The sequence below is a fragment of the Pseudochaenichthys georgianus genome, chromosome 7 (assembly GCF_902827115.2).
Source record: "Pseudochaenichthys georgianus chromosome 7, fPseGeo1.2, whole genome shotgun sequence".
NCBI classification, from domain to species: Eukaryota; Metazoa; Chordata; class Actinopteri; order Perciformes; family Channichthyidae; genus Pseudochaenichthys; species Pseudochaenichthys georgianus.
The window spans coordinates 21,809,748-21,831,839 of record NC_047509.1 but is presented as its reverse complement, the minus strand read 5'-3'; the positions used below and the strand labels follow the sequence as shown (position 1 = coordinate 21,831,839).

Here is a 22,092-nt window from a genome sequence, read left to right as displayed (position 1 = left end):
CAAACCAACAGGAGCTGTTTGAATAAATGTTTGTTACGTTTAAACCGGATGAACAACTAACGTAATTCTTTAACAATAATCAAGACAGACATGCCCAGAATAACCTTAAGCGAACCAGCCAATAGTAAGATTGCCTTAAAAAAACTGCAAACCTGCAGGAGTTGTTTGAATGTATGTTTGTCACGTTTAAACCGGATGAACAACTAACGGAATTATTTAACAATAATTAAGACAGACATGCCTTGGCCAGCATAACCTTAAGCAAACCAGCCAATAGTAAGATTGACAGAGCTGAGCCTCAAATAGGATTTTATCTGATTGTTAGGCAAATAGTACAAAAATGCTGTAAAATATTGATCCTTATTCTCTCCAAATGTGCAAAGATATTCAGTAGGAAATTGTGTAAGGTGTCATCTAATAATACTTCAAGTCTGTTGACTGTAATAGACCCATTATATAGCACACAATTTCCTATTTGTTACCTGCATTTTTCAAACACAATTGTCTTACTCAAAAGTCCTTTCTCAGCTGAATTTCTCTAATGCAAGTGTATTTACTCATGACTTTGTTGAGATGTTGTTACTAAATCTCAAGGAATTTATTTGATTTATTGATGTTTGGTAGAGTGTTTTATCCCTCAAGATAAACCCACACTCAGCCCCTGTTGTCTTCAACTACGAGGCCATCCTAGCTTCTGCATTGAGTTATGAGGAATGTGAGATTATGTAGTAAATGCAGGGTTTTCAGCTGAGGGCTTTTGGCTTAGTCTCGGAGGCATACACAAACCCGCATTATTGTGGGGAGAAATAAGAGAGGTCTTACCGAGGTCAGCTGTGAGCTGGTTGTTATCGTCACTTTGCAGGCCTGTTGCATTGTGGCCCTCTCCCAACCCAACACTGCTGGAGAGGCAAGAATAGAGTCTTTCAATCAGATGCGAAACTTCATGCACACTGAGGGCGTCATCGGACCGGGGGCCAATTGATAAAAAGTGGCTAAAACCTCACTGTCAATGTGGGTGAAAAGTTTTCAAATCAAAACAACTTTGGGGGAAACAGAGAGTAATAGTTTGTAGAGTAATGTAAGCTAGATTCCTCACGGGAAAAGGTTTGGTGTGACAAAACTCTTTCACCAATTAAGACAATTAATTACAATATATTGACAATAAAAACGTTTTTCGGTCAATCTAGGCTATATTAAATATATATGTATATACAACTATTAATGTGTTGACTTAAATATGCAAATAAGTCCATACCTGAAATATCCTTCAGTCCTCGACGAGCTTCTGCCGCAATGTTCAATTAGTTTAATTTCACGCGTAATTTGTGGTTTTCTCGCTCCGGGTTTGTGCGTCCTAGAAAGGCGTGCGCGTCACCGGTGAAGTACTTTTTGACAGAGAGATATTGCTGTGGGACCTTTTAGTCCGGGGATGACCGTGCCACAACTTTGCCTCTATGAGCGTGTCCCTCTGAGTTGCATCTCGCATATCAGGCTCAACAGCGCTGGCTCTGCTGAGGAGCCGCAGAAGGCGAAGCAAGGAGGAGCCACGTGACTGAGGCGTAGCAGTAAGCCTCATCACAGGGAGGAAAAAAAAAAAAGCTCTGCGGTCAAAACATCAGAGCCACAGCAGACTTTACTCAGGTCCGGGCACATGCGCCACCAAGATGCACTGCACGGTCAGTCCCCTCTGCAGATTGGCACCATTGTGCAGTGGACTGCAGGACACACGGGTTTTCTGACACCAATTAAAGCCATTTTGTAAAGTTGGGACACCTTTACCAGAAGATGAGTCAAATGTGTCCGATGCGTTAGTCAAGCAGCTCCCACCTGCTCCTGTGATCAATGCATTCTTGGCAGTTGTTATTCCTGACTGCAACCTCTGAACATGTTCTTTTCATTTCTGGGATGAACAGAGGTAGAACAAGTATTTGGACTGCATCCAAAATGTGACAGTGAAACAGAGCATTAGTGTGTTTATGACTCTAATAATTCCGGTAAATGAGGAGTGTTTTTTTCTTCTCTAAAAAAAAAAAATAATAATACTGCGGAGGAGCTTATGCATTTCACCAAAGGATCAATACACTTTATATTAACCTACATACATTTTATATTATTTAAGAACAATATTTGCCTCTGAATAGTAGAAGTAATAGGTAGCAGGAATTTGAAATACTAAAATTGGAGATGAAGTTCATGCAGCTGCCAAAGAAAATAACTCAGTTAACCACGAAACACTGAGCAAAGGATAACATAATGAACACTTTACCAGGAAGAGGGCAACATGGAGTCAAGTTAAACTTTTATTAAGGTTTGTTTTTCTGGGCATGCATTGGATCGATCATTATGGATGTGAACAAAAAGAGTCAAAGCATAACATGGCTGTAAATATCATGATACAAGGTTTAATCTGTAAATGAAACCAATACATTAGAATAACTAACAGATACACATCATTGCTTTAATCTAGGATCCGAGTGTATCCGAAACAGAAAGGCAAAGAAACTCTATATTTCTCTCGCAGACTGAAGATCTCTCCCACAGTTCATAAAGACTGTGTGATTATACTTATGTGCCTGTGTACATTTCTTTACAAAAAACTCTTCAGTGAGTCGTGTTGTCTTCAAGATGCTATCTTGTGAACGGCTATTGTGATGGTCCCATGACTCCTCACCAGAATGTTTCTACAAAACAAGCAAAGAAATGTAATTTATTAGACAAACGTTTACATGACGGAACAAAAATAATTGTAGTATTGACTTTTTGACTGATTGATCATATCTACCTGTCTGTCATTAACCTCTGTTGTACAGTACAGTTTGACTAACTCAAATTCAAATGTAATCAAATTACAAAAGCATTCCTTAATATTGTGTGTGATGTAATGACTATCACAATTTATTTTAGTATCATAGGCTTCACCTATAGTCCCAACCTGAGATGAATAACATTTTCATTTTTTATTTAGCATAATTGTACTATTTAAAAATAATAATACACATCTACAAATATTGAACGTTGGCCAGGCAAGGCAAGGCTATTTATATAGCACTTTTCAACACAAGGCAATTCAAAGTGCTTTACAAAAAATGAAAGACATTAAGCATTAAAAAAAGAAAAGCTAATAAAATAAACATTAAAAGAAAAAATACATGGATAAAAGTTACAGTGCAGTTTAAGATATGTCATTGATTTACACCTTGAGAAGTACTATAATCCTACCATAGTTAGAAAGCAGCCTACAAGTCAAGATAAAGCAGAGGGTTCATTGACTGTCACTATAACATTCAATATTATCTTTATAATAATTATCAGTATGAGTTTAAATTAGTCACTGCTAAGCTTGAACAAGAATACATTTTAGAAAGTCCAGAAGGTGGCAGCATAGCCTTGCAAATGAAAAAACTCCTTTACTAAGACTTGTAGCACAGTTTAATGTACAAATAATAGTCACTCCTTTATTTGACAGTCTTTGATTGAGTCTTGGATCTATTTCAAAGGCAGATCCCTTAAATTCAGTGAGCTAGATAACATGTTGTGTGAGCGCTCACCCTGACTCAGACTCCAGGCACACAGTGGGGCTGTCTGTTGGGTCTTTGGAGAGAGCTGCAGCTTGTTTGGCCAAAACTGACACAACACCGCCATGTTCATCAGACAGGGAGCCGCGGCCTGTTAATGTGTGACATAAAAAGAGTTACTGTAGAGAAATGAAGAAACACCATTGATTATAAATGATCCTGAGGTAACTGAAACTTCATCATATTTGCAACTTACAGATGTGTTACAAATGTAACTTATTTTGTTCATGATACTCACAAATAACCTCACGTTTTGTAGAAGCAAAGTCACAAAACAATTGCTCAACCATGTTATGTTTTGGACATATTTTCCACAATAAATTCCCATTCAAAAGCAGTTTTAACTTTTTGATTGACCTTGATTACGACTGAGGTTGGAACAACAAGACAGGTGTTTATATAGGACACGTTTAGAATATTTTTCCATTGATCAATGTGTACTTGAGGTGATTTTAAGGGAGTTAAAAATTGTTTACGTACAGTTTTTATCAGGTGCATTTGCAAAGCCATTAAATTAGAATAATCATTTAAAAAAACCACTGTAACATTCTCAAATTCTAAGCTTTATCTACAAACAGTTTAGACCCTTATTCTTCTGTGATAGAAATGGACCACACTCATTTTTCTACTCTTCTTTTGAGTTACAAGTCAGAATACCCACGTTTGTCCATCCTTGAGCCCCGTTGTGACGATTTACGGATTGGCTTGACGTTATTAAGCATGATGGTAAGGTAGTCTATACTTTGTGGTAATTTGGCCTGGTTTGTTTTTCCTTGTTATAATTGCAGTCTCAAAGTGAAAATATGGGGAGTTTCACACGTGCCTATGTGTTTTTCAAATGAGGGAGAGTCCCCTGTTCCGAGGGACATCGATAAGGTTATCGTCTCCATTTTGTGAGGAGTCCTTTCTTTAAAAAAAACAGATCACCTCTCTTTGAATCTTCGCTTGAATAAAGGCGAGTGTGTTGTGAAAACGTTTACAACAATACATCTCAGATAAAACGTGGGGTTTTCTTACAGCCCAGGTTGTGTCCCTGGTGATCCGTGCAGAGCACACCGACCACTGCTGGGTTTTTCATCCTGAAAATATCGACAAACAGAGGCTTTTAATCGTCTTCAACGTCCCAACAGTTAAAATACAAACTCAAACACAGTCTGTAATGAACTTACGTATCATCAAGATGCTGCTCGAGGGTCGACTCCATTATTAACAAGCTTAGATAACCAACAAAGTCACGTTTTGTGTTTTAAATGTGTTGTTTTGGTTGTCTGCTTCCTCAAAGCTTCCGGGGAGAGCAGCTGACCGTCACGTGCACAAAGCGGTCCCTGTGAGGTCCAAACTTCACGAAGCGCGCTAAAATAATAACAGACTAAAACACTTGACGTTAAGAAATAACCTACTATGTTGACATGTAGTGTACGATGTGTACTTTTGTGCAATTTAATACATATAGATAGATAGGTCGTTTTATGTCAAGAAATCTTTAAAGGGTATTGTTTAAATGCCCTGTAAAGGGATTTCATATTCTAGGCTAATGTTAGCATTTGATATATCATTTTAATATTGCCTACTCTATAGATGTTTATGCTCTGGTTTTTGTATGTGGCTAGGTCCTCATACACTTAAATCATTTTCTAAACTGGATTAGTTGTGAAATTAAACACTTTTATATGTCATCATTGATGTGATCCTCTCTTCATCCATGCCCCTGTGGGAAAGGTATTTGGATATTCAGAGTTGCATGAATATTAGATTAGATTACTTGAGTTATCCCCCCCCCTCCTGAATACAAATCAGGTTTATTGATAATCCACTTCCCACTTTGTTCTCAAGCATTGCATAGGCAGTCACGATCAGATGACTCTCAGTAAAGCTGAAGTTGCCAAAAATAGCTCCAGTGTCACATGTGCCTTATTCATATAACACTGTTTTGGAGAACCATGAAGTTCAACTAGACTTCTACACAGAGAATTGAAATCATAAAAAAAAAGAACATGCAACAAATTAATCATATTGGGGTGCAAACTTTAGTGTGATAAACTTTAGCAATATAATGTGAACTTTACCAATGCCTACACTTTATTGAACATAAAATATAGCCTTAATAGTATGAGTTTTATGAAGGCCCCTTGTTTCTTGCAGCCTTTTGTTGATGGATTTGGTGTTTTCTTCCAAATGTAGCTCAAGGCTGCCTCATGAGCTCAACTCCTGCATGATTTCTGCTGCCTGTCCAAAGATGGCAAGGCTCTAGTGCTCCTGCTGACAGAGCAGTAATGGGTGAATGTAATTATGTGTCCGCTGCATTGGAGGAATCCATCACCTGCGCAGAGGCAGGGTAATGTACTGCGGACTAAGCTCTGGGCATGCTTTCCCTCCTCTCCGCTAATTCTTCTATCTTTTCGTATCTTCTTTCTCTCCTCACCTCCTAAATCAGAGCCATTGCCAACCTGCAGCCCATCACTGTCCCAACACACACATAGGCAAACACTAGTATAATAGTATGCATGGAATGCTAAATATTTACAGAGTCCAAACACATGACATCTTCTTCTCTTGTTTATGACACCTGCAATAATGTAAATTCATATACAAAATCATGGATGGGAAGTTGGTATCAACACTAGACCCCATCATGATATACCTGTTGGCCACTTTACGACAACAGTAAATCTCCAAATGAACCCAGAATAGATCTGACTCAGAGTCAGTGTATCATCACCCTGTCATTGACTGTGTAATAATATGATTACGGATTTTGATATTATTTATGTTATTTAGCACAAAATAAGACTTATTTATATTCTGTTATCCTTCAAGTGACAATATGGTTCATAAGCAATGTCAATTAGTATCGACACATTTGCTCTCACTTTCAATGTTGTTTTCAAATAAGTAAATGTAAATATTTCTTTAAAAAAAAGGCATCATTTTAGAAATGGAAGCAAACTAAACTGAATTATACCTCAAAAATACCAAATCTGAACAGAGATTTATCTTTTCATATATTAATTGCCAAATAAATAGCCTATTTAAAATCATATGTATTACCTTAATTGCAGAGAAGATTGTGACATAAAACAGATACATGTTTAACCCTTGAGGCCTTATAGGCATTGCTTACCTATTGTAGATACATTCACAAAGTTGATAGCAGCTGTCACAATACTCGGCATAACAGCACATGTATACCATAGCACTTTGAGTTTTGTTTACGCAAATGAAAGTGCGCTTATAAATAAAATATATTATTATTATTATTATTATAATATTATTAGGAATATCCCATATAATTCTCCCATCAAGCCCAGTTCATGAGACAGTCTTTGGTCATTTCAGTAAACTCGTTATATGGTTTTGATGGTGATTTGTCTTGTCCTGGCTTCTTCAGACTGACCAATAACTTTGAATGTCATGACACCTGTGCCCTTTTACTCACAAAGAGGCGTCAGATTCATTTTAGTTCATATGAATGTCATCACTTCTTGTATAGTTTTCAATATTTTTGTGTTGCCTTGACGCACTTGAGTAATGGAAACTCTGTCAGCCTCTGCTTTGAGCAGATCTATGGTCAGATCTGATGCAACAGGCAAAGATTTACAAGCAGGGAGGAATCCTGTGACCCTCCATAGGCCGTCATGCAGATGAATAAGATGACAAAGCTTCTGAGGAGACTGGCAGTGAGCACTTTGGGAGATCTCAGACATGGCGAGGGAGGGAGGGAGGGTTGGGTGGGGGTCGGAGGTGGATAAAGAGAGGGAGAGAGAGTGGCTCCCCCCTCTGAGGAGTTCTTGAAACCTTCATGACTGACTGTAAAGACGGGGATCCACTGTGAGGTGCCGGACAGACCGTTTACAGCTGTTGTTGAGGGTGTTGAGAGAGTCCAGTTCTCCTGTTGCTGTCATGGGCTTCAGGGCAGTGCTGCTGTCCTTCCTCCTGGTGTCCCTGAGCTGGTCCAGAGGAGCCGTCATCACAGGGGTGAGTGACAGCTTTCTGGCTCTGCTGCACACTGCTAATTCATTTTTTCCCTGGCATTATATCTGTTTATAAATATAATGTATAATCTGTTTTAAGAGAGTGTAAAACAACTTTAAATATCTCCTTAATTACTTATTTGTTTGAATAAATACAACATTTTAGTTCATTAATATCTTCTGTTTCTTGAAATTACTTTGAGACACTGCCATTTTATGCTCTATTTTAAATGACTTATTTTCTAGGGCTTCAACTAACCATTGTCATTATTGATTAATCTGTCCATGTGTATCTTTTTATTAGTAAATGAATTGTTTAGTCTGTGAAATGTAAACAATTACAAATGAACCACCACACATTTTCTAAAATAAATTATTTCCTTTTTGTTTTTTTTCTATTCAAAAATCATTTACAAACAATTAAAAACAGAGAATTTGAGAAGCAGGAGCCAGCAGACGTTTGGTAATGTTGCTTGATAAATTACTTAACTTATTATCTAATTTGTTTCTATACCTGGATGTGTGCTGTACTTGCAATCCGTTTTTAATACAATCCCTTGACTTTGAATTTTGTTGTTTGATATTTTAATATTCAGACAATAAATAGGCAAACAACTGAGTACACTTTTCTAGATAATTTGTATAAATGTGATTACACATTACTGACAGGAGACCACATCCTCCTCCGCTTCATGTCCAATGGAACAACGAGATGAAATTATCTCAGTCCACTGATTGATATTCTTTTGTAAATGAATTAGGAAGATGGCTGCGATTGTTAGAATGACGTGCACTGTATGATTATGAGAGGACATCTCTATAACAATAAATACAAATAAAATAGATTCAAACTAAAAAGGGTATCTCCAACACAGATAAAACTGAGTCACTGGCATTCAACAATAACTGTGCTTCTGTCTTTTATTTTCTGTCTGTCGTCTACCACCTCTCTCTCTCTCTCTGTGTGCTGCAGGCCTGTGACAGAGACGTGCAGTGCGGCTTCGGTCTTTGCTGTGCCGTCAGTCTATGGCTGAGGGGTCTGAGGGTGTGCGTCCCAAGAGGTCTGGAAGGGGATGAATGCCACCCCTATAGCCACAAGGTGGGGAGAATTGTGATGTCACTAATCTTCCTGCATCTCACTTTCTGACACACAAACAAACCATACTCTGTTGCCCACTTTTGTTTTCTACGTTGGTTGAAATTCTGATTTTTATCAAGCTCCAGGCAGGTTGGCTGCAGCTTTAGAAAAGCTGCTGATAACTGCAGAGGCTATTGATCTCCTCCAGAGTGAACCGACCAATCAGAGCCATACATCACTCTGGAGAGGGCAACAATTAGTTCTGCTAACACCACATCCATCTCTGATTCAGACTTTAAAGAGCAGTTTAAAGACAGCTCCACTTGTCAACTGTTGAAGGATTGAAAGTGTCAGATTATCCCTCTCCCCCCTTTTTCCACTCTCAGGTGCCCTATCCAGGGAAAAGGCAACACCACACCTGCCCCTGTCTCCCCCACTTGGTGTGCACCAGCTACAGTGAAAGCAGGTACAGATGTACTGAGGACTTCAAAAACCTGGACTTTTAACAGATGTTGAGACATTTGGAAGAAGGAGAGCAAAGCCGAAGCGGCCTTCAGATTGAAGACCGGCTGTGGATCAGAAGCACATATTTAATCTTTACTGACTGTATTCTTCATTGTGTACTTTATGCACTATAATAAGTAGTTGGATTCTATAAACCCACACACCAAGCACAGAAACTAAAATGTCAAAGTGTGTTTACAGTATAAGAGCCACGTCAGACATCGTACACTTTTTAATTCCAAAAAAGTTATTTGTGAACAATTAAAAAATGTGCTCTTCTGTTTTCATGCTCACTTTATGTTAATTTATCAAGAGAAATGTATAAATATTATTGTCAATAAAAGTATAATAACAAGTTATTTCCCTGTTTTAAGTTTATGTTTCCTGATAATACATAATGTGTGTTATGGGATGTCAAGTGGTTTTAATGGCAGTCTGATTATGAACAAGGTCATATACATAATGTCCTCTACCTCAATTAACAAACTCATGACTTTGACACTTAACTGGCTGACAAAGAGCAGCTCCAAAATAATATTTAGGTTTTCTCAGTTAATGGTTTTTCACTCACTTAAAGAACGTTTTCTATTTCAGAAAATGCTATTTTATAGTGTTTGAATGTTTATTATATTAAGAGAAAACCAATCTGCTGTTATGAGAAACAGACTCTTGCTCTACATTAGTATCGTTGTGTAAGTTATTGGATTCTTTGCCCTCTATTGTACATGAATGGCTTCTTATTATAATGGTCATTTATTGAAAGTAGTAATAGCTCTAGTATTTATAGTAAAAGTAATCAATAACTTCACAACATTATTACTTAAATGTCTTATTATTAAAGACAATAAAAAGGTTACATTATTTTTAATGGATTTAATTACAAAACAATAAATCATCAGCAATATTATGAGCTGTGGCAAAAGCTCAATTTGTGAAACCCAATGTTATGGAAGCAAATGAATAATACATTTGTATTTAGTTTTAAAATAATGAATTAATAAACTATGAAACTATGATACATAACAAACTTTGCAATTAAAGTCAAAATATGTTCTGGGTTGCAATATTTTGTTACCACTTTAAAACCCTTCTCTTGCTATTTTCGGTCAAAATTGGCCGGTGTGATTTGCACAGTGATATCTCTGGAACCCCTTGTCCAATTTTGATGGTTGACATCTCATTTGAACAGTCAAAGCAAGTAGAATCAAGGAGTGACAGACATAATTACACCAGGGGTGAATTTCATATTATTTTTGGCAGTAAGTTCAAAGACAGTGCTTATTTTACATTACTGTATACTATAAAATGCTTGCCATGTAGGCTGTGTTTACTGGAGATGGATATGCTTTAGTTAGTGTTGTAGCTGAGTTTCTTCCCGTTCCAATGATGTATGGGATGCATTGATTTGATACAAGCAAGCCAGTGTCTCATGTCATGGTCCGGACCCACCGGTGGGCCCATCAAGTTCAGCATTCACTGTGATGAATATAAAATAAGACACTGATACTGTTTTCCTCAATGAACATTTATTGAAAGAGAAATATACCATAACAGAACGTGTGTGTGTGTGTGTGTGTGTGTGTGTGTGTGTGTGTGTGTGTGTGTGTGTGTGTGTGCGCGTGTGCGTGCGTGCATGCGTGCGTACGTGCTCACGCGGGTTCACGCACATAGTTGGCAATGCAAAATTGTGGAATGTCACCTCAGGCTCCTCTCCCTCAGGGACTTCTATCTCAGGGGCCTCTCCCTCAGGGGCCTCTATCTCAGGGGCCTCTCCCTCAGGTGCCTCTTCCTGGTCTGTTTTAAGCTCATAGTTGGGGGGGGCTGTGGCTAAGTGGATAGAGTGCTGGACTTCGAATCAGGGGGTAGCAAGTACGAGTCCCACTGCAGTCAGCATGTCGTTGTGTCCCTCGGGCAAGACACTTCACCCCAAATTGCTCCTGTGGGGATTGTCCACAGTACTGAATGTAAGTAAGTAACTTTGGATAAAAGCATCTAACAAATGACATGTAATGTAATGTAATAGTCTGGATCGCTGTTGTCTTCCATTTCTGAGACATCTTCCTCTATCTCCTCTTCATCTGGTTCAATCTCCTCTTCATCTGGTTCAAAACATTTGTCCAGAGCCCCTCGTACAGAAAATCGCCTAATCAGTCGCCTGCTCATTGTGTCAATGAGTTAAATGTGAGCAAGGCACAAATATAACTGCTTGAGACACAGTAAGGGATTCGCATTTAGCGCGAGAAAGTGAGAGGTTTTTGTTTCTCGAGGGGCACAGAGCTTGCACCTGTGAGAAGGTATGATACATTGTATCATACAGTGCGAGAAAGGGAGAGGTTCCCGTAACGTGTGCGTGCGTGTGTGCACGTGCGTGTGTGTGAGTGTGTGTATATAGATGTTTTCCATCTGCAGGATGAACATAATACACCCATATACCCATTCATTTTCTATGGCGGTCAACTCTGACCGAAAACGTCAAGGGTGTTTCACTGTTGAATAAATCACTCAAAATTCAATGCAAGTGGTGATCATCAAGTTTATTATGTTCAGAGGCCTAGTGTGGAGGATAACATAAGGTATTGAGGCAATTGGATGAAAAACACAATATTTATGATTAAAACAAAAGTCATTCGGTCACTTTTGACCCGAAACACAAGAGAAGGGTTAATAGTACTATATTTATTTTGTGTGTTACTGTTATCAGATAACCCTGCCCAAATAACCTTAGCTCACCGTTTTGAACCCGTGGAAAATGTCCATATCAATGTCAAACAGAAACTCTGGATATCAAATCGCTCAATCTAGATGTCAAAACATTCATTGTGCACTGTATTATACATTTGTTATGCCATTAATATAGTCAAATTATGTGATAATAGAAGTCAAACCGACAAGTTTCCTTATAAGAAAAGTATGTGCTTAGCTTTTCAACTTCATGAATTAAGAGAAATTAAATGACACTGCTGAGATCAACCTTAGCACTGTGACGTTAGTTTCCATGAAGGATTACTCTTCAGTAATATCATAGAAACAGCAAAAAGCGCTGTTTTCAGAATAATATTTCCTAATAGTTGTGATTATTTAAACAATATACAAACGACATAGAACACTTATCAGCCTCATACTTAATCTTACAGTAAATTGCTGAGCAAAGTTTCCATTGTTAATTTGTTTAACGGGGTCCTTGCTTTTTGATAAAAGGGAACAGTTTCTTATCTCCAGCTGATACATGATATCGAATCATGTGGAAGGGCATTTGGAAACACAACCTTGAGTTGCTGTATATAAAGGCTGGACTCTGCCACTGGAACTTCACTTTTCTAAATCCACCCATAAAGTGACATGATGAAGTGGCTCCTAGTCCTGTCTGCCCTCGTGGCTTTCGCTGAATGCTTCCACAAGTAAGTCCTGCCTGGCTGGTTGAATTTCTTTGACATTTTACACATGAATAGGCTGAAATGTGAAAGGCAATCTCTCCATCTAGTATTCCTGAGGGTAAATCCACAGGCTATCTTGCACAAAGCTCAAAGCAGAGCTTACTTTCTTATTTCTCCGGGTTAAAAATCCCGGACATTTGTACAACTTGCTGATTCTTTTTTATTCACCTTTCTGAAAACAGGATTCCCCTGATCAAGGGAAAGACTACCAGGGAAGCCCTGCAGGAGAAAGGAATATGGGAAGAGTTCAGAAAGGAGCATCCATACAACCCCATGGCCAAGTTCTACCAGAGTGGTACTGAGTCCATGACCAACGATGCTGACGTAAGTCTAGACCAGAGACCACCTTTATAAAGTAGTTAGCCTCTTCAAGCATTTAGCATCTATTTCATGTTAAGTAAAACATTAAAATCACTAACCTATTTTTCTGTTGGGGCAACATAACTATTTTGTGCTTAATATCAAGTCCAGTGCATGATAATGTCAATTTGTTGTGTGCTTTGTGTCCCTCTAGCTTTCCTACTATGGTGTGATCTCCATCGGCACCCCTCCCCAGTCCTTCAGTGTCATCTTTGACACCGGCTCCTCCAACCTGTGGATCCCTTCAGTGTACTGCTCCAGCCAGGCCTGCCGTAAGTGTTACTGTCTGGGACCAGCACTGCAGCACAGGCTGTTAAGAGCTGGATCATATGCTTCAAGCTTTTGGATAGTGTTTCACACAGTGGTGGAAAGTAATTATATTTACTCAAGTAGTGTATGTAAGAACAATTTTAAGGTTCTTTTACTTCTGCAACATACAAAGTAATGCAACCTTAATAGTAACTCGGTAGTAAATAATTATATTTCACTGACAGGAGCCATTGTGCAACATCAGTTCTATCTTTGAAACTAAAGTACATTTCACTCTAAATAAGTCTGTGCTTTTCATAGGTAACATTTTGATTTTAAGAATTCAACTTTTTTTTTTTACTTACTAGAGATTTACCTACAATTTGACAAAGACCTCATTCCTCCCCAGAGAACCACCGTAAATTCAACCCACAGCAGTCCAGTACTTTCAAATGGGGAAGCCAGCCTCTGTCCATCCAGTACGGCACCGGCAGCATGACTGGATATCTGGCCAGTGACACTGTTGAGGTAACCAACTGCCTTGGAACAAAATGCAAAGTCTATTTAGACTTCCAACAGGCATGACTCTGTGGTCTGTTGAACTGTGACTGACAGCTGTCGTGTGTATACAGGTGGGCGGCATCTCTGTGGTCAACCAGGTGTTCGGAATCAGCCACACAGAGGCTGCCTTCATGGCTAGCATGGTGGCTGATGGCATCCTGGGATTGGCCTTCCAGAGCATTGCTTCTGACAACGTCGTGCCTGTCTTTGACATGATGGTCAAGGGGGGACTTGTGTCAAAACCCCTGTTTTCCGTCTATCTGAGCAGGTATTGAAACAGGGTGCAAATCTGTTAGTTGGCAGTATGTCAGTTCACGTGACATTGAATTTACGTATTGACATTTGTTTGTTATTTCCTCTAATAGCAACAGTGCACAGGGCAGTGAGGTGGTCTTCGGTGGTATTGACAGCAGCCACTACACTGGACAAATCAACTGGATCCCTCTGTCCTCTGACACCTACTGGCAGATCAAAATGGACAGGTACAAAGGGAATAGAAACAAAAATAATAACCACAAGCATAAGTTGCACAAAGCCTCCGAGTTTGATCGTCTGCTGTTCTTCCTCCACAGTGTTACCATCAATGGACAGACTGTAGCCTGCGCTGGTGGCTGCCAGGCCATCATCGACACTGGTACCTCCCTGATCGTTGGCCCATCCAGTGACATCAGCAACATGAATTCTTGGGTTGGAGCCTCAACCAACCAGTACGGAGAGGTGAGTCATACCATCAGACCGTAACATTTGAAGTACATTTTCCCTATCTTCTGATCCCAGAGTAAACAGACATTTAGTGCTCTGACGTCAAAACGCTCCAATACAAATAATTAGGCAGGACTTGGTTACTTGCTTTAGCTGGAAACCTGGAAAATACCAATAAATACAACTACACGATACTCAGCGTTATGTGTGACCTTCTTCTTGCAGGCTATAGTGAACTGCCAGAACATCCAGAGCATGCCTGAGGTCACCTTCACCCTCAACGGAAACGCCTTCACCATCCCTGCATCTGCCTACGTCTCTCAGGTCAGCTAGAATCACTGCCACGTTTTTCAACAATATAATGAGATTATGGGTGATGGAAATACATTTTCTGTTGTCTCTCCACAGAGCTCCTACGGTTGCAGCACTGGCTTTGGCCAGAGTGGCCAACAGCTCTGGATCCTGGGAGATGTCTTCATCAGGCAATACTACGCCATCTTTGACTCCAGTACTCCGAAAATTGGTCTGGCCAAGTCTGTCTAAACACATGATTGATAAGTGTGTATTTCCCTGTAGGGACTTGTCTGATTGAAAACAAAAAAAGGTGCAAATGGATTTTGTGGAAATCCATGATTCAACCACATTGTAGCAGCCTTTGCAATAAATTGATTAAAGCAACTTAATGCATTCTGGGTATTTTTTGTGTATGCATAGGTCGGACTGTGATGGTACAAGAAAGATCAAACATCAGTGTAAGAAAAGCATCTTTAGAAACATCCTCAGTCTTCTTAGTTTTGTTTTACAGCACTGAATTGTCAAAGGAATAAGAATATGTTACGTCTGTTCATCCATTCGCTCTAAGGAGAAACTTGACCTTTATTGAAGATACAAAAAGGATTGCCAGCTTTCTTCTGTAAAGGAAAGAGTGGCCAAGAATAGAGTATTGAGCGACTCTCAGAATAGCTGGGTTGTAATCGGGAAGAAGCTGATAAGTGAAGCATTGATATAACAAAGGATAACCTGATAACCTGACAACTCCGCTGCTATTTCTGTGAACAGTATCGTAAGGACTCAGAGAAAACACATTGAAGCAAACACGATAATATGGTTATTTTTACCAGACAATGTTATTTCTTTAATGCAAAATCATTTTATTTGTATGTCATTCATCTTTTTCACAAACAACACATGCTCACAAGATAGGATTTAGCGGCATCTAGCGAGCTTAAAGATTGCATCAAATTAAACACCCCTCAGCTCACTCCTCCATTTCCAAGCGTGTTGGCGAGTGGCAGTGGCCTTCAGGTATAACATAAAATATTAAAAGCCCTGTCTCAATAGTTTTCGGTTAGTACTTGTACTGTAGGCTACTGAAAAAACACAAAGACGTTACATAGCGGACTCCTAGAGGAGGACCAGCTCCCTGTGTAGATATGAAAAGGTTCTTTCTCAGCTGACAACAACACAACATCTCTTAGTTTGAGGGGATTGTGCACAAAGGATAAGATTATCATGAAAATCATATTCCATATTTGACATTAAGTCACCCTAAATACTACACATTGGACCTTTAATATTGCATGATCATAACTCACAACTGATAAAAGAAAAAAGTTAAAAACAAAGAAGCAGAAGATGATGTTGATTCTACTTGTTTGTTATGCAGCCAAATGCATGTGTTTATCCTTTTTGCCTGCCTGGTGAGTGTCAATGGAGTTATTTTAAAAAGTAAATTAGTGGAACAAATTAAATCGATCCAATCAAAATCAGAAACTAAACTAAACTTTCACAGGTATTCACTGCTGGTGGATTGCCAGTGTGGAGTACTCCACCATCCAATCAGGCTCTGCGCTCCAGGTTGAGTCAGGGGCTATAACTTGTGTTTTGTGCATCCTCAGGTTTGCATACACCTCGGTTGTCGGTTTCTCGTGGGCTATGAAGTCCACTGTTGTGTAGACAATGCCACTGATTTCCTGGGAGGGACACATTTTTGGCAAGAGACATTGTTGTGGAGGAAGTTTGAAGCATAAACATTCAATCTGCTTTTGAAATCAAGTGACAATGAATCACAGCCTCCACTTGTTCCCTGTTTACACTCACCGGGGCCTCTTGTTTCAGTGACTCACACAGAGTTTCTCCATATTTGTCTACAAAGAAAAGCAAAATGTCATTGAATGCACTGTATATTTTTTCTTTCATACACTCAGATAGTTGTGATCACCAATTTAAGTAAACTGCTTACTCGTCTGTTTACGTTTTGCCTTGACCCTGCACCAAACCACACCAATAACTGAAGTGATCAAAAGCATCACTGTAATGGACACAATGACAGCAAGTGGCAAGCCAAATGTCCAGGGAACCCTGGAGAGGAAAACAAATACATATCTTATCTTCAGTCAGACAGCACTGTTATCAGGCAAGCAACAGAACATGGGTAATATACAGAGAGAATACCTGGGACTGTCACTGCGGTCCTGCGCCACATCCGGCCCGGTGGAGTGGGGGGGTGTCGTGGAGCTGCTGGGGGCTTTGACGGTTGTTGCCAGTAAAGGTCTATTGTGACCTGAAACCTCTGAACAATGCAAGCATATCACATAAGCTTCTAGAGAAGGGGTGTCCAAATTAAGCTAATTCAAATAGTATAATGAATTATGGCCCACAAATTAAACTTGTGCTTGTCATATATTGTACTAACTAAATATATATGTACAAATGTGTGTCCACTTTTCGAATAAATTCAATCAATTAAAGTTGGAAACATTTTCAAACTAATCTTAGTTCATATAAAAAGCCTTATCACTTATTTGCATAGCAAATCTTTTTATAAGCAACCTGAAGCTTGTTTTAAGGCATGAGCTGCAAACTAAATAAATGAAACCCTATGGAGAGCTGTGATGTATGGGCTGTTGTGTTTCTTACAGCATGTTCAAGTTATCAAGCTTAATTTACCTACATTTGATTGATTTTGCTAACTTATAACTTAGCATATGAGGCAATATACCTCACCTCTAGTGAGTGGAGTGACCCAGCCCTTCTTATATTTTCCTTTATGTGGCCCTCGGTGAAAAAGTGTGGACACCCATGTTCTAGAGTGTTTGCTCAGAATAATAATTTATAACTGCTTCCTTACTTTACTGAGGAACAAAACATCAAACATTATTTTGCAAGTGAACATTTATTTCATGAAGCAGTAATAATTCAGTTTTGGCCAAAGCGTTATTTTACACACTTGTGGCTATGTCATAATTTACTTTTATAACTACAAATTATAAGACTGCTTACCAGACACCTCGACATAGTAATCACTGTAGATGTGGTTTTGAGTTCCTAGCACCATGCATCTGTAAAAGCCTCCGTCCACAAACCGAACATTAGATATTTTAAATTCTATCCAGCCGTCCTTTTCAGTTGTTGTTACTCTTCCTTTCAGTAAACCACAGGTAAACCCTGCACTGTCCAGTAGCTTGTAACATCCTCCTGGATAGAGTTTACAGCAGGACTTGTTGTAATTATTGTAAAATGAAGGGAAGGTGAGTCTCAGCAGAAATTGTTCAAACTCCTCGATCCTCTGCTGCCCTTTTAGATGAGGGATATCTGCAATACAAAAAGTGTTTATTCATAAAGACACAAGAGAAGATAAATCATTAACAAATGTATCCGTTTAAAAAAAATCATACCTAATAAAAGAAACAAGACAAAGGAAAACTTCATTTTCAGTGTGACACTCACTGAGGCTCAGAATTTTCTGACCGGTTTTCACTCTTTAAAGAGGATTTGAGGCCCCTCCTTGCTGAAGAAAGGAGGAAGTTGTTACTTCAACAGTCGGAGGACATGGACAGACGTGTTACTGTCTGTGTTGAGTTTGAGGATAAACTATGTATTTTACATGCTATAATAAGATTTTTTTTCAACTTTTTTTTAAGGCGGTCAAACAATTACAATTTCAACTTTACAATCAGATTAATCACAGCTTAAAAATTAATTAATCATGATTAATTACCATTCGAACTATGTCCAAAATATCCCATTTATTTATGTATATTGTTGTGGGAATGGAAAGAAATGAAAGAAGGCGGATATATCCATTTAACATACAGTATGTATGTTTATTATAACATGTGTGTCTAAATGAAAGACAGCCCACACACCTATCAATCATCAAACCGTGGGGTCTTAATTCATTACGTGTTGATTTCTATCAACGAGGGAGTACTTCAGGAAAGTCGACGTTGGGGGGCTAGTGGAGTAGGCCTACTTCGTGACCACAGAGTGTGAACTTTGTGATCAGCTGTTTTAGCGCAGTTCTCCAGTGAAGGGGGGAGTCTCCCTCCGCAGCCGGTTGGCGTAGTTTTGGCACAATTCCGTTGTACAGACCGACGTTAACAGCAACCCTGTCTGCACACGGAGACCGACTCTGTCGTCCGGTGATCTAACCGCCTTCTGGAAAAGCTTCACAAGTACGTCGGTACGCAAATGCGCTTTGTGACACAAGTGACGGTACGCATTTCAGATTACGCACATAACCTGCGTACCAGTTATGTGCACCCCTGTACTACAGCAAAAGTATTCTCCGTCTGGACTTCCTGCAACAACACCACGCCGTTATCTTGATTCTGATTAGCCAGAAGACATTATCAAAGATGTTCTATTGAGAAGATGATCACTACGTGACAAAAGTTTTCAAAACCGTTTCTGGTCTTCAGTATTTCCAGAGAAGTGGCTACTGAAATCAATCTGACTAACTGCTGTCTGTGCAATTTACTCCGCGCGAGTTGGCGGACTTTATTTTGCTTACTTTAACATCATTTTTCATGGTGGGGCTAAGCCATTTCTTGGTATGGATGTAGCCTACCCCAGCCATACCCTGGCGCTGCCACTGGTGGGATGTATGGGCATGGATGTATCGTGTATGGGGCGAGGGAACCGCAGTGACGCGTCGTAAAACCTGGAAGTAAACTTCTTCCGGTTCCTTCGTGAAAAACCAATGCAAATTCTCCATAGGATTTTGGAAAATAGCTCGAAATAAGGTCTGTGGTTGACACACATTTAAGAGAGGGATCACGTTTTGTTCAGCCGGATAATCTCCACATGTCTACCCTACTTTTATAATTTTTGAATCATAAATCTAGTCGCCAAAAGCGAAATGCTAACGTTATGCTATAAACGAACTACAAGCCAGTACAGCAGCAGGGTCGCACGACTTCAACGTCACGCTAACTTAAGATCGTTTCAACTGACATGCACTGAAACTGCACTTTGAACACTTTAAATATATTAACATTTTAAACTGTATACCCCGGTTATCTAAGCCATTTTTGTTTTGTTTTATGTATACATGTCACACTGTGGGAAATGATATTTCTGGATGTATAACACATGTAGAATTTTTGACAATAAAGCTGACTTTGACTTTCGCGTGCTTGCATATTTTAACAAAGCTTTTCATTTTAGCCACACTGAATTTAACTAGAAGTCATGGCTGTGTCAATTACCAGTCTGATATCGTTTTACAAAGATGACAAGAAGAGTGTAGATAGAGGAGAGAACCACTACAAGTCAGGACACGTAAAACAGTGCAGCCTAGATGAAGGTGTGCTTACCGGTGTTGTCAGGGCTAGCATGAAGGACAAGGTTTATAGTGTCGGTGAGTAGTGATAGCAAGAGTACCGTTAACCTAGAGTTAATTTATTCAAATTAGTGACATTAATTCCCATCAACAAATCCATTTTATGTGTCACATGAAATCTTTATTAGGCAAGGCAAGTTTATTTATATACCACCTTTCAACACAAGGCAATTCAAAGTGCTTTACAAAAATGAAAGACATTAAGAAAATGGCATTTAAAATCAGTCATTAAAAAGAAAAGCTAATAAAATAAACATTAAAAGAAAAAATACATAGATAAAAGTTACAGTGCAGTTTAAGATGTGAATAGTTCAATTAAAAGCAGCGGCAAAATGAAAAGTCTTTAGTCTAGATTTAAAAGTAGTCAGAGTTGCAGCCGACCTGCAGGTTTCTGGGAGTTTGTTCCAGATATTTGGAGCATAATAACTGAACGCTGCTTCTCCATGTTTAGTTCTGACTCTGGGGACAGAAAGCTAACCCGTCCCTGAAGACCTGAGAGATCTGGATGGTTCATAATTTAGCAGTAGGTCAGAAATGTATTTTGGGCCTAAACCATTCAAAGCTTTATAAACGAGCAGCAGTATTTTAAAAATATATTCTTTGACACACAGGAAGCCAGTGTAAAGACTTAAGAACTGGAGTGATGTGATCCACTTTCTTAGTGTTAGTGAGGACTCGAGCAGCGGCGTTCTGAATCAGCTGCAGCTTTCTAATAGATTTTTTAGTGAGACCTGTAAATACACCATTACAGTAGTCGAGTCTACTGAAGATAAAAGCATGGACAAGTTTTTCCAAATCCTGCTGTGACATTAGTCTTTTAATCCTAGATATATTCTTTAGGTGATAGTAGGCTGATTTAGTAATTGTTTTAATGTGACTGTTGAAACTCAGGTCAGAGTCCATGACTACACCTAGATTTCTGGCTTTATCTGTTGTTTTGAACATTGCAGACTGAAGCTCAGCGCTAACTTTTATACGTTCTTCCTTGGCTCCAAAGACCATTACCTCAGTTTTGTCTTTGTTTAATTGGAGAAAGTTCTGACACATCCAGTCATTGATTTGTTCAATACACTTACTCAGTGTTTGAATTGGAGCATAGTCTCCTGGTGAAATGGTTACGTAAATGTGTGTGTCATCCGCATATCTATGGTAACTTATTTTGTTGTTCTTCATTATCTGAGCCAGTGGTAGCATGTAGATGTTAAAGAGAAGAGGCCCCAAGATTACAAATATTACATACCAGAAAACACAGAAATATCCATGAAATAAACATACAGTAGGCTATAAACAATTAAAGGGATAATTGGGAAGGCATTACAAATGTAAATATATTTTAAATAATAAAACAATCCCACCACCACAGGTATCTACAGGAGAAGAGGGAATTCTCTCCACAAAATGTGAATGCCCACGTGGAGAATGGAAATGCAGTCATGCGGCTGCATTAGCCATCTTTGCCATCCACAATTTCAGCTGCACTGACTCCCCCTGTCAATGGAAGAAGCCAAAGGCAGCTAAACGTACGCATTCAGTGGAGGAGCTATTTCCTCCAACCAATAACTAATTTAACCCGCTGACAAGAGAGCCCACCTCCGAAGATCGTGACTGGCTGAGGGACAGACTCGGGGGCAGGTTCTCAGGAATTTCTTGGCTTCTCTCCCCCGAGCCAGAAGAGGAACACTACAACTTGGAAACACTTACTGTTCCTGAAATTCTCAAATCTGTTGGGCATCAGGGACCTGAGGCAATTGTGGCAAGCCTGGCATTGTCTGAGGAGCAACAGAGGGCAATGCAGGTGGCTACCACTGGTCAGCGAACCAACCCAAACTGGCATTTGTTCAGGAAAGGAAGGTTGACTGCCAGCAACTTTGGAGCTGTCCTGAGGTCAAAGTGTTTGACTGCTTCCCTTATTGCCAGGGTGCTAGGGCAACAACAGGCCCTTGATGGTGTTTTGTCTGTACAGTGGGGGACTAGGAATGAATGTGAGGGCGTCAGGGCATTCACCACTGCAACCCAGATGCAGGTCCATGAG

At 39.4% G+C, this 22,092-nt stretch overlaps 5 protein-coding genes across 7 annotated transcripts in view; 2 read left to right on the top strand and 3 right to left on the bottom strand.

Moving 5' to 3' along the window:
- slc16a4 (solute carrier family 16 member 4) overlaps window positions 1–1,513 on the bottom strand; it is a 43,531-nt gene extending 42,018 nt beyond the window's left edge. For 2 of the 3 annotated variants that reach the window (XM_034086280.2, XM_034086282.2), the window contains exons 1-2: window positions 1,256–1,513; window positions 823–899 (exon numbers count right to left, since the gene is read on the bottom strand). The gene's annotated coding sequence lies outside the window, so the exon portion shown is untranslated. The remainder of the gene's footprint in view (window positions 1–822; window positions 900–1,255) is intronic. The other variant, XM_034086281.2, reaches the window with a different exon arrangement.
- Window positions 1,514–2,376: 863 nt separating this feature from the next.
- Window positions 2,377–4,892, bottom strand: lamtor5 (late endosomal/lysosomal adaptor, MAPK and MTOR activator 5). Its single transcript, XM_034087270.1, has 4 exons — window positions 4,745–4,892; window positions 4,593–4,654; window positions 3,549–3,666; window positions 2,377–2,681 (listed from the first exon to the last, which is right to left on the bottom strand). The coding sequence occupies exons 1-4, from the start codon at window positions 4,777–4,779 to the stop codon at window positions 2,621–2,623; spliced, it is 276 nt and encodes a 91-aa protein (XP_033943161.1). The 5' UTR covers window positions 4,780–4,892; the 3' UTR covers window positions 2,377–2,620.
- Window positions 4,893–7,414: 2,522 nt separating this feature from the next.
- On the top strand, window positions 7,415–9,190 carry prok1 (prokineticin 1). Its single transcript, XM_034087269.1, has 3 exons — window positions 7,415–7,550; window positions 8,520–8,645; window positions 9,011–9,190. The coding sequence occupies exons 1-3, from the start codon at window positions 7,476–7,478 to the stop codon at window positions 9,128–9,130; spliced, it is 321 nt and encodes a 106-aa protein (XP_033943160.1). The 5' UTR covers window positions 7,415–7,475; the 3' UTR covers window positions 9,131–9,190.
- Window positions 9,191–12,467: 3,277 nt separating this feature from the next.
- LOC117449785 (pepsin A-like) lies at window positions 12,468–14,977 on the top strand. Its single transcript, XM_034087663.1, has 9 exons — window positions 12,468–12,526; window positions 12,745–12,886; window positions 13,077–13,194; window positions 13,581–13,699; window positions 13,804–14,000; window positions 14,098–14,214; window positions 14,305–14,449; window positions 14,660–14,758; window positions 14,843–14,977. The coding sequence occupies exons 1-9, from the start codon at window positions 12,468–12,470 to the stop codon at window positions 14,975–14,977; spliced, it is 1,131 nt and encodes a 376-aa protein (XP_033943554.1).
- Window positions 14,978–15,626: 649 nt separating this feature from the next.
- LOC117450122 (uncharacterized) lies at window positions 15,627–18,145 on the bottom strand. Its single transcript, XM_034088159.1, has 6 exons — window positions 18,112–18,145; window positions 17,717–18,028; window positions 16,889–17,006; window positions 16,677–16,795; window positions 16,535–16,581; window positions 15,627–16,407 (listed from the first exon to the last, which is right to left on the bottom strand). Exons 1-6 carry the CDS (start codon window positions 18,143–18,145, stop codon window positions 16,231–16,233), a joined length of 807 nt encoding a protein of 268 aa, XP_033944050.1. The 3' UTR covers window positions 15,627–16,230.
- Window positions 18,146–22,092: the final 3,947 nt, after the last annotated feature.

Bases quoted from the DNA above. Each gene is read 5' to 3' on its own strand.
- LOC117450122 (XM_034088159.1), bottom strand. From the start codon at position 18,145: ATGAAGTTTTCCTTTGTCTTGTTTCTTTTATTAG. The intron at 16,582-16,676 runs GTAAGCAGTTTA...TTTTCTTTGTAG, and splicing joins GGCAAAACGTAAACAGACGA to ACAAATATGGAGAAACTCTG. The intron at 16,408-16,534 runs GTGAGTGTAAAC...TGTCCCTCCCAG, and splicing joins CACTGAAACAAGAGGCCCCG to GAAATCAGTGGCATTGTCTA.
- LOC117449785 (XM_034087663.1), top strand. From the start codon at position 12,468: ATGATGAAGTGGCTCCTAGTCCTGTCTGCCCTCGTGGCTTTCGCTGAA. The intron at 12,527-12,744 runs GTAAGTCCTGCC...TTCTGAAAACAG, and splicing joins TTCGCTGAATGCTTCCACAA to GATTCCCCTGATCAAGGGAA. The intron at 13,195-13,580 runs GTAAGTGTTACT...ATTCCTCCCCAG, and splicing joins CTGCTCCAGCCAGGCCTGCC to AGAACCACCGTAAATTCAAC.
- prok1 (XM_034087269.1), top strand. From the start codon at position 7,476: ATGGGCTTCAGGGCAGTGCTGCTGTCCTTCCTCCTGGTGTCCCTGAGC. The intron at 7,551-8,519 runs GTGAGTGACAGC...TGTGTGCTGCAG, and splicing joins GAGGAGCCGTCATCACAGGG to GCCTGTGACAGAGACGTGCA. The intron at 8,646-9,010 runs GTGGGGAGAATT...TTCCACTCTCAG, and splicing joins GCCACCCCTATAGCCACAAG to GTGCCCTATCCAGGGAAAAG.
- lamtor5 (XM_034087270.1), bottom strand. From the start codon at position 4,779: ATGGAGTCGACCCTCGAGCAGCATCTTGATGATAC. The intron at 4,655-4,744 runs GTAAGTTCATTA...CGATATTTTCAG, and splicing joins GAGCAGCATCTTGATGATAC to GATGAAAAACCCAGCAGTGG. The intron at 3,667-4,592 runs GTAAGAAAACCC...ACACATTAACAG, and splicing joins CCAGGGACACAACCTGGGCT to GCCGCGGCTCCCTGTCTGAT.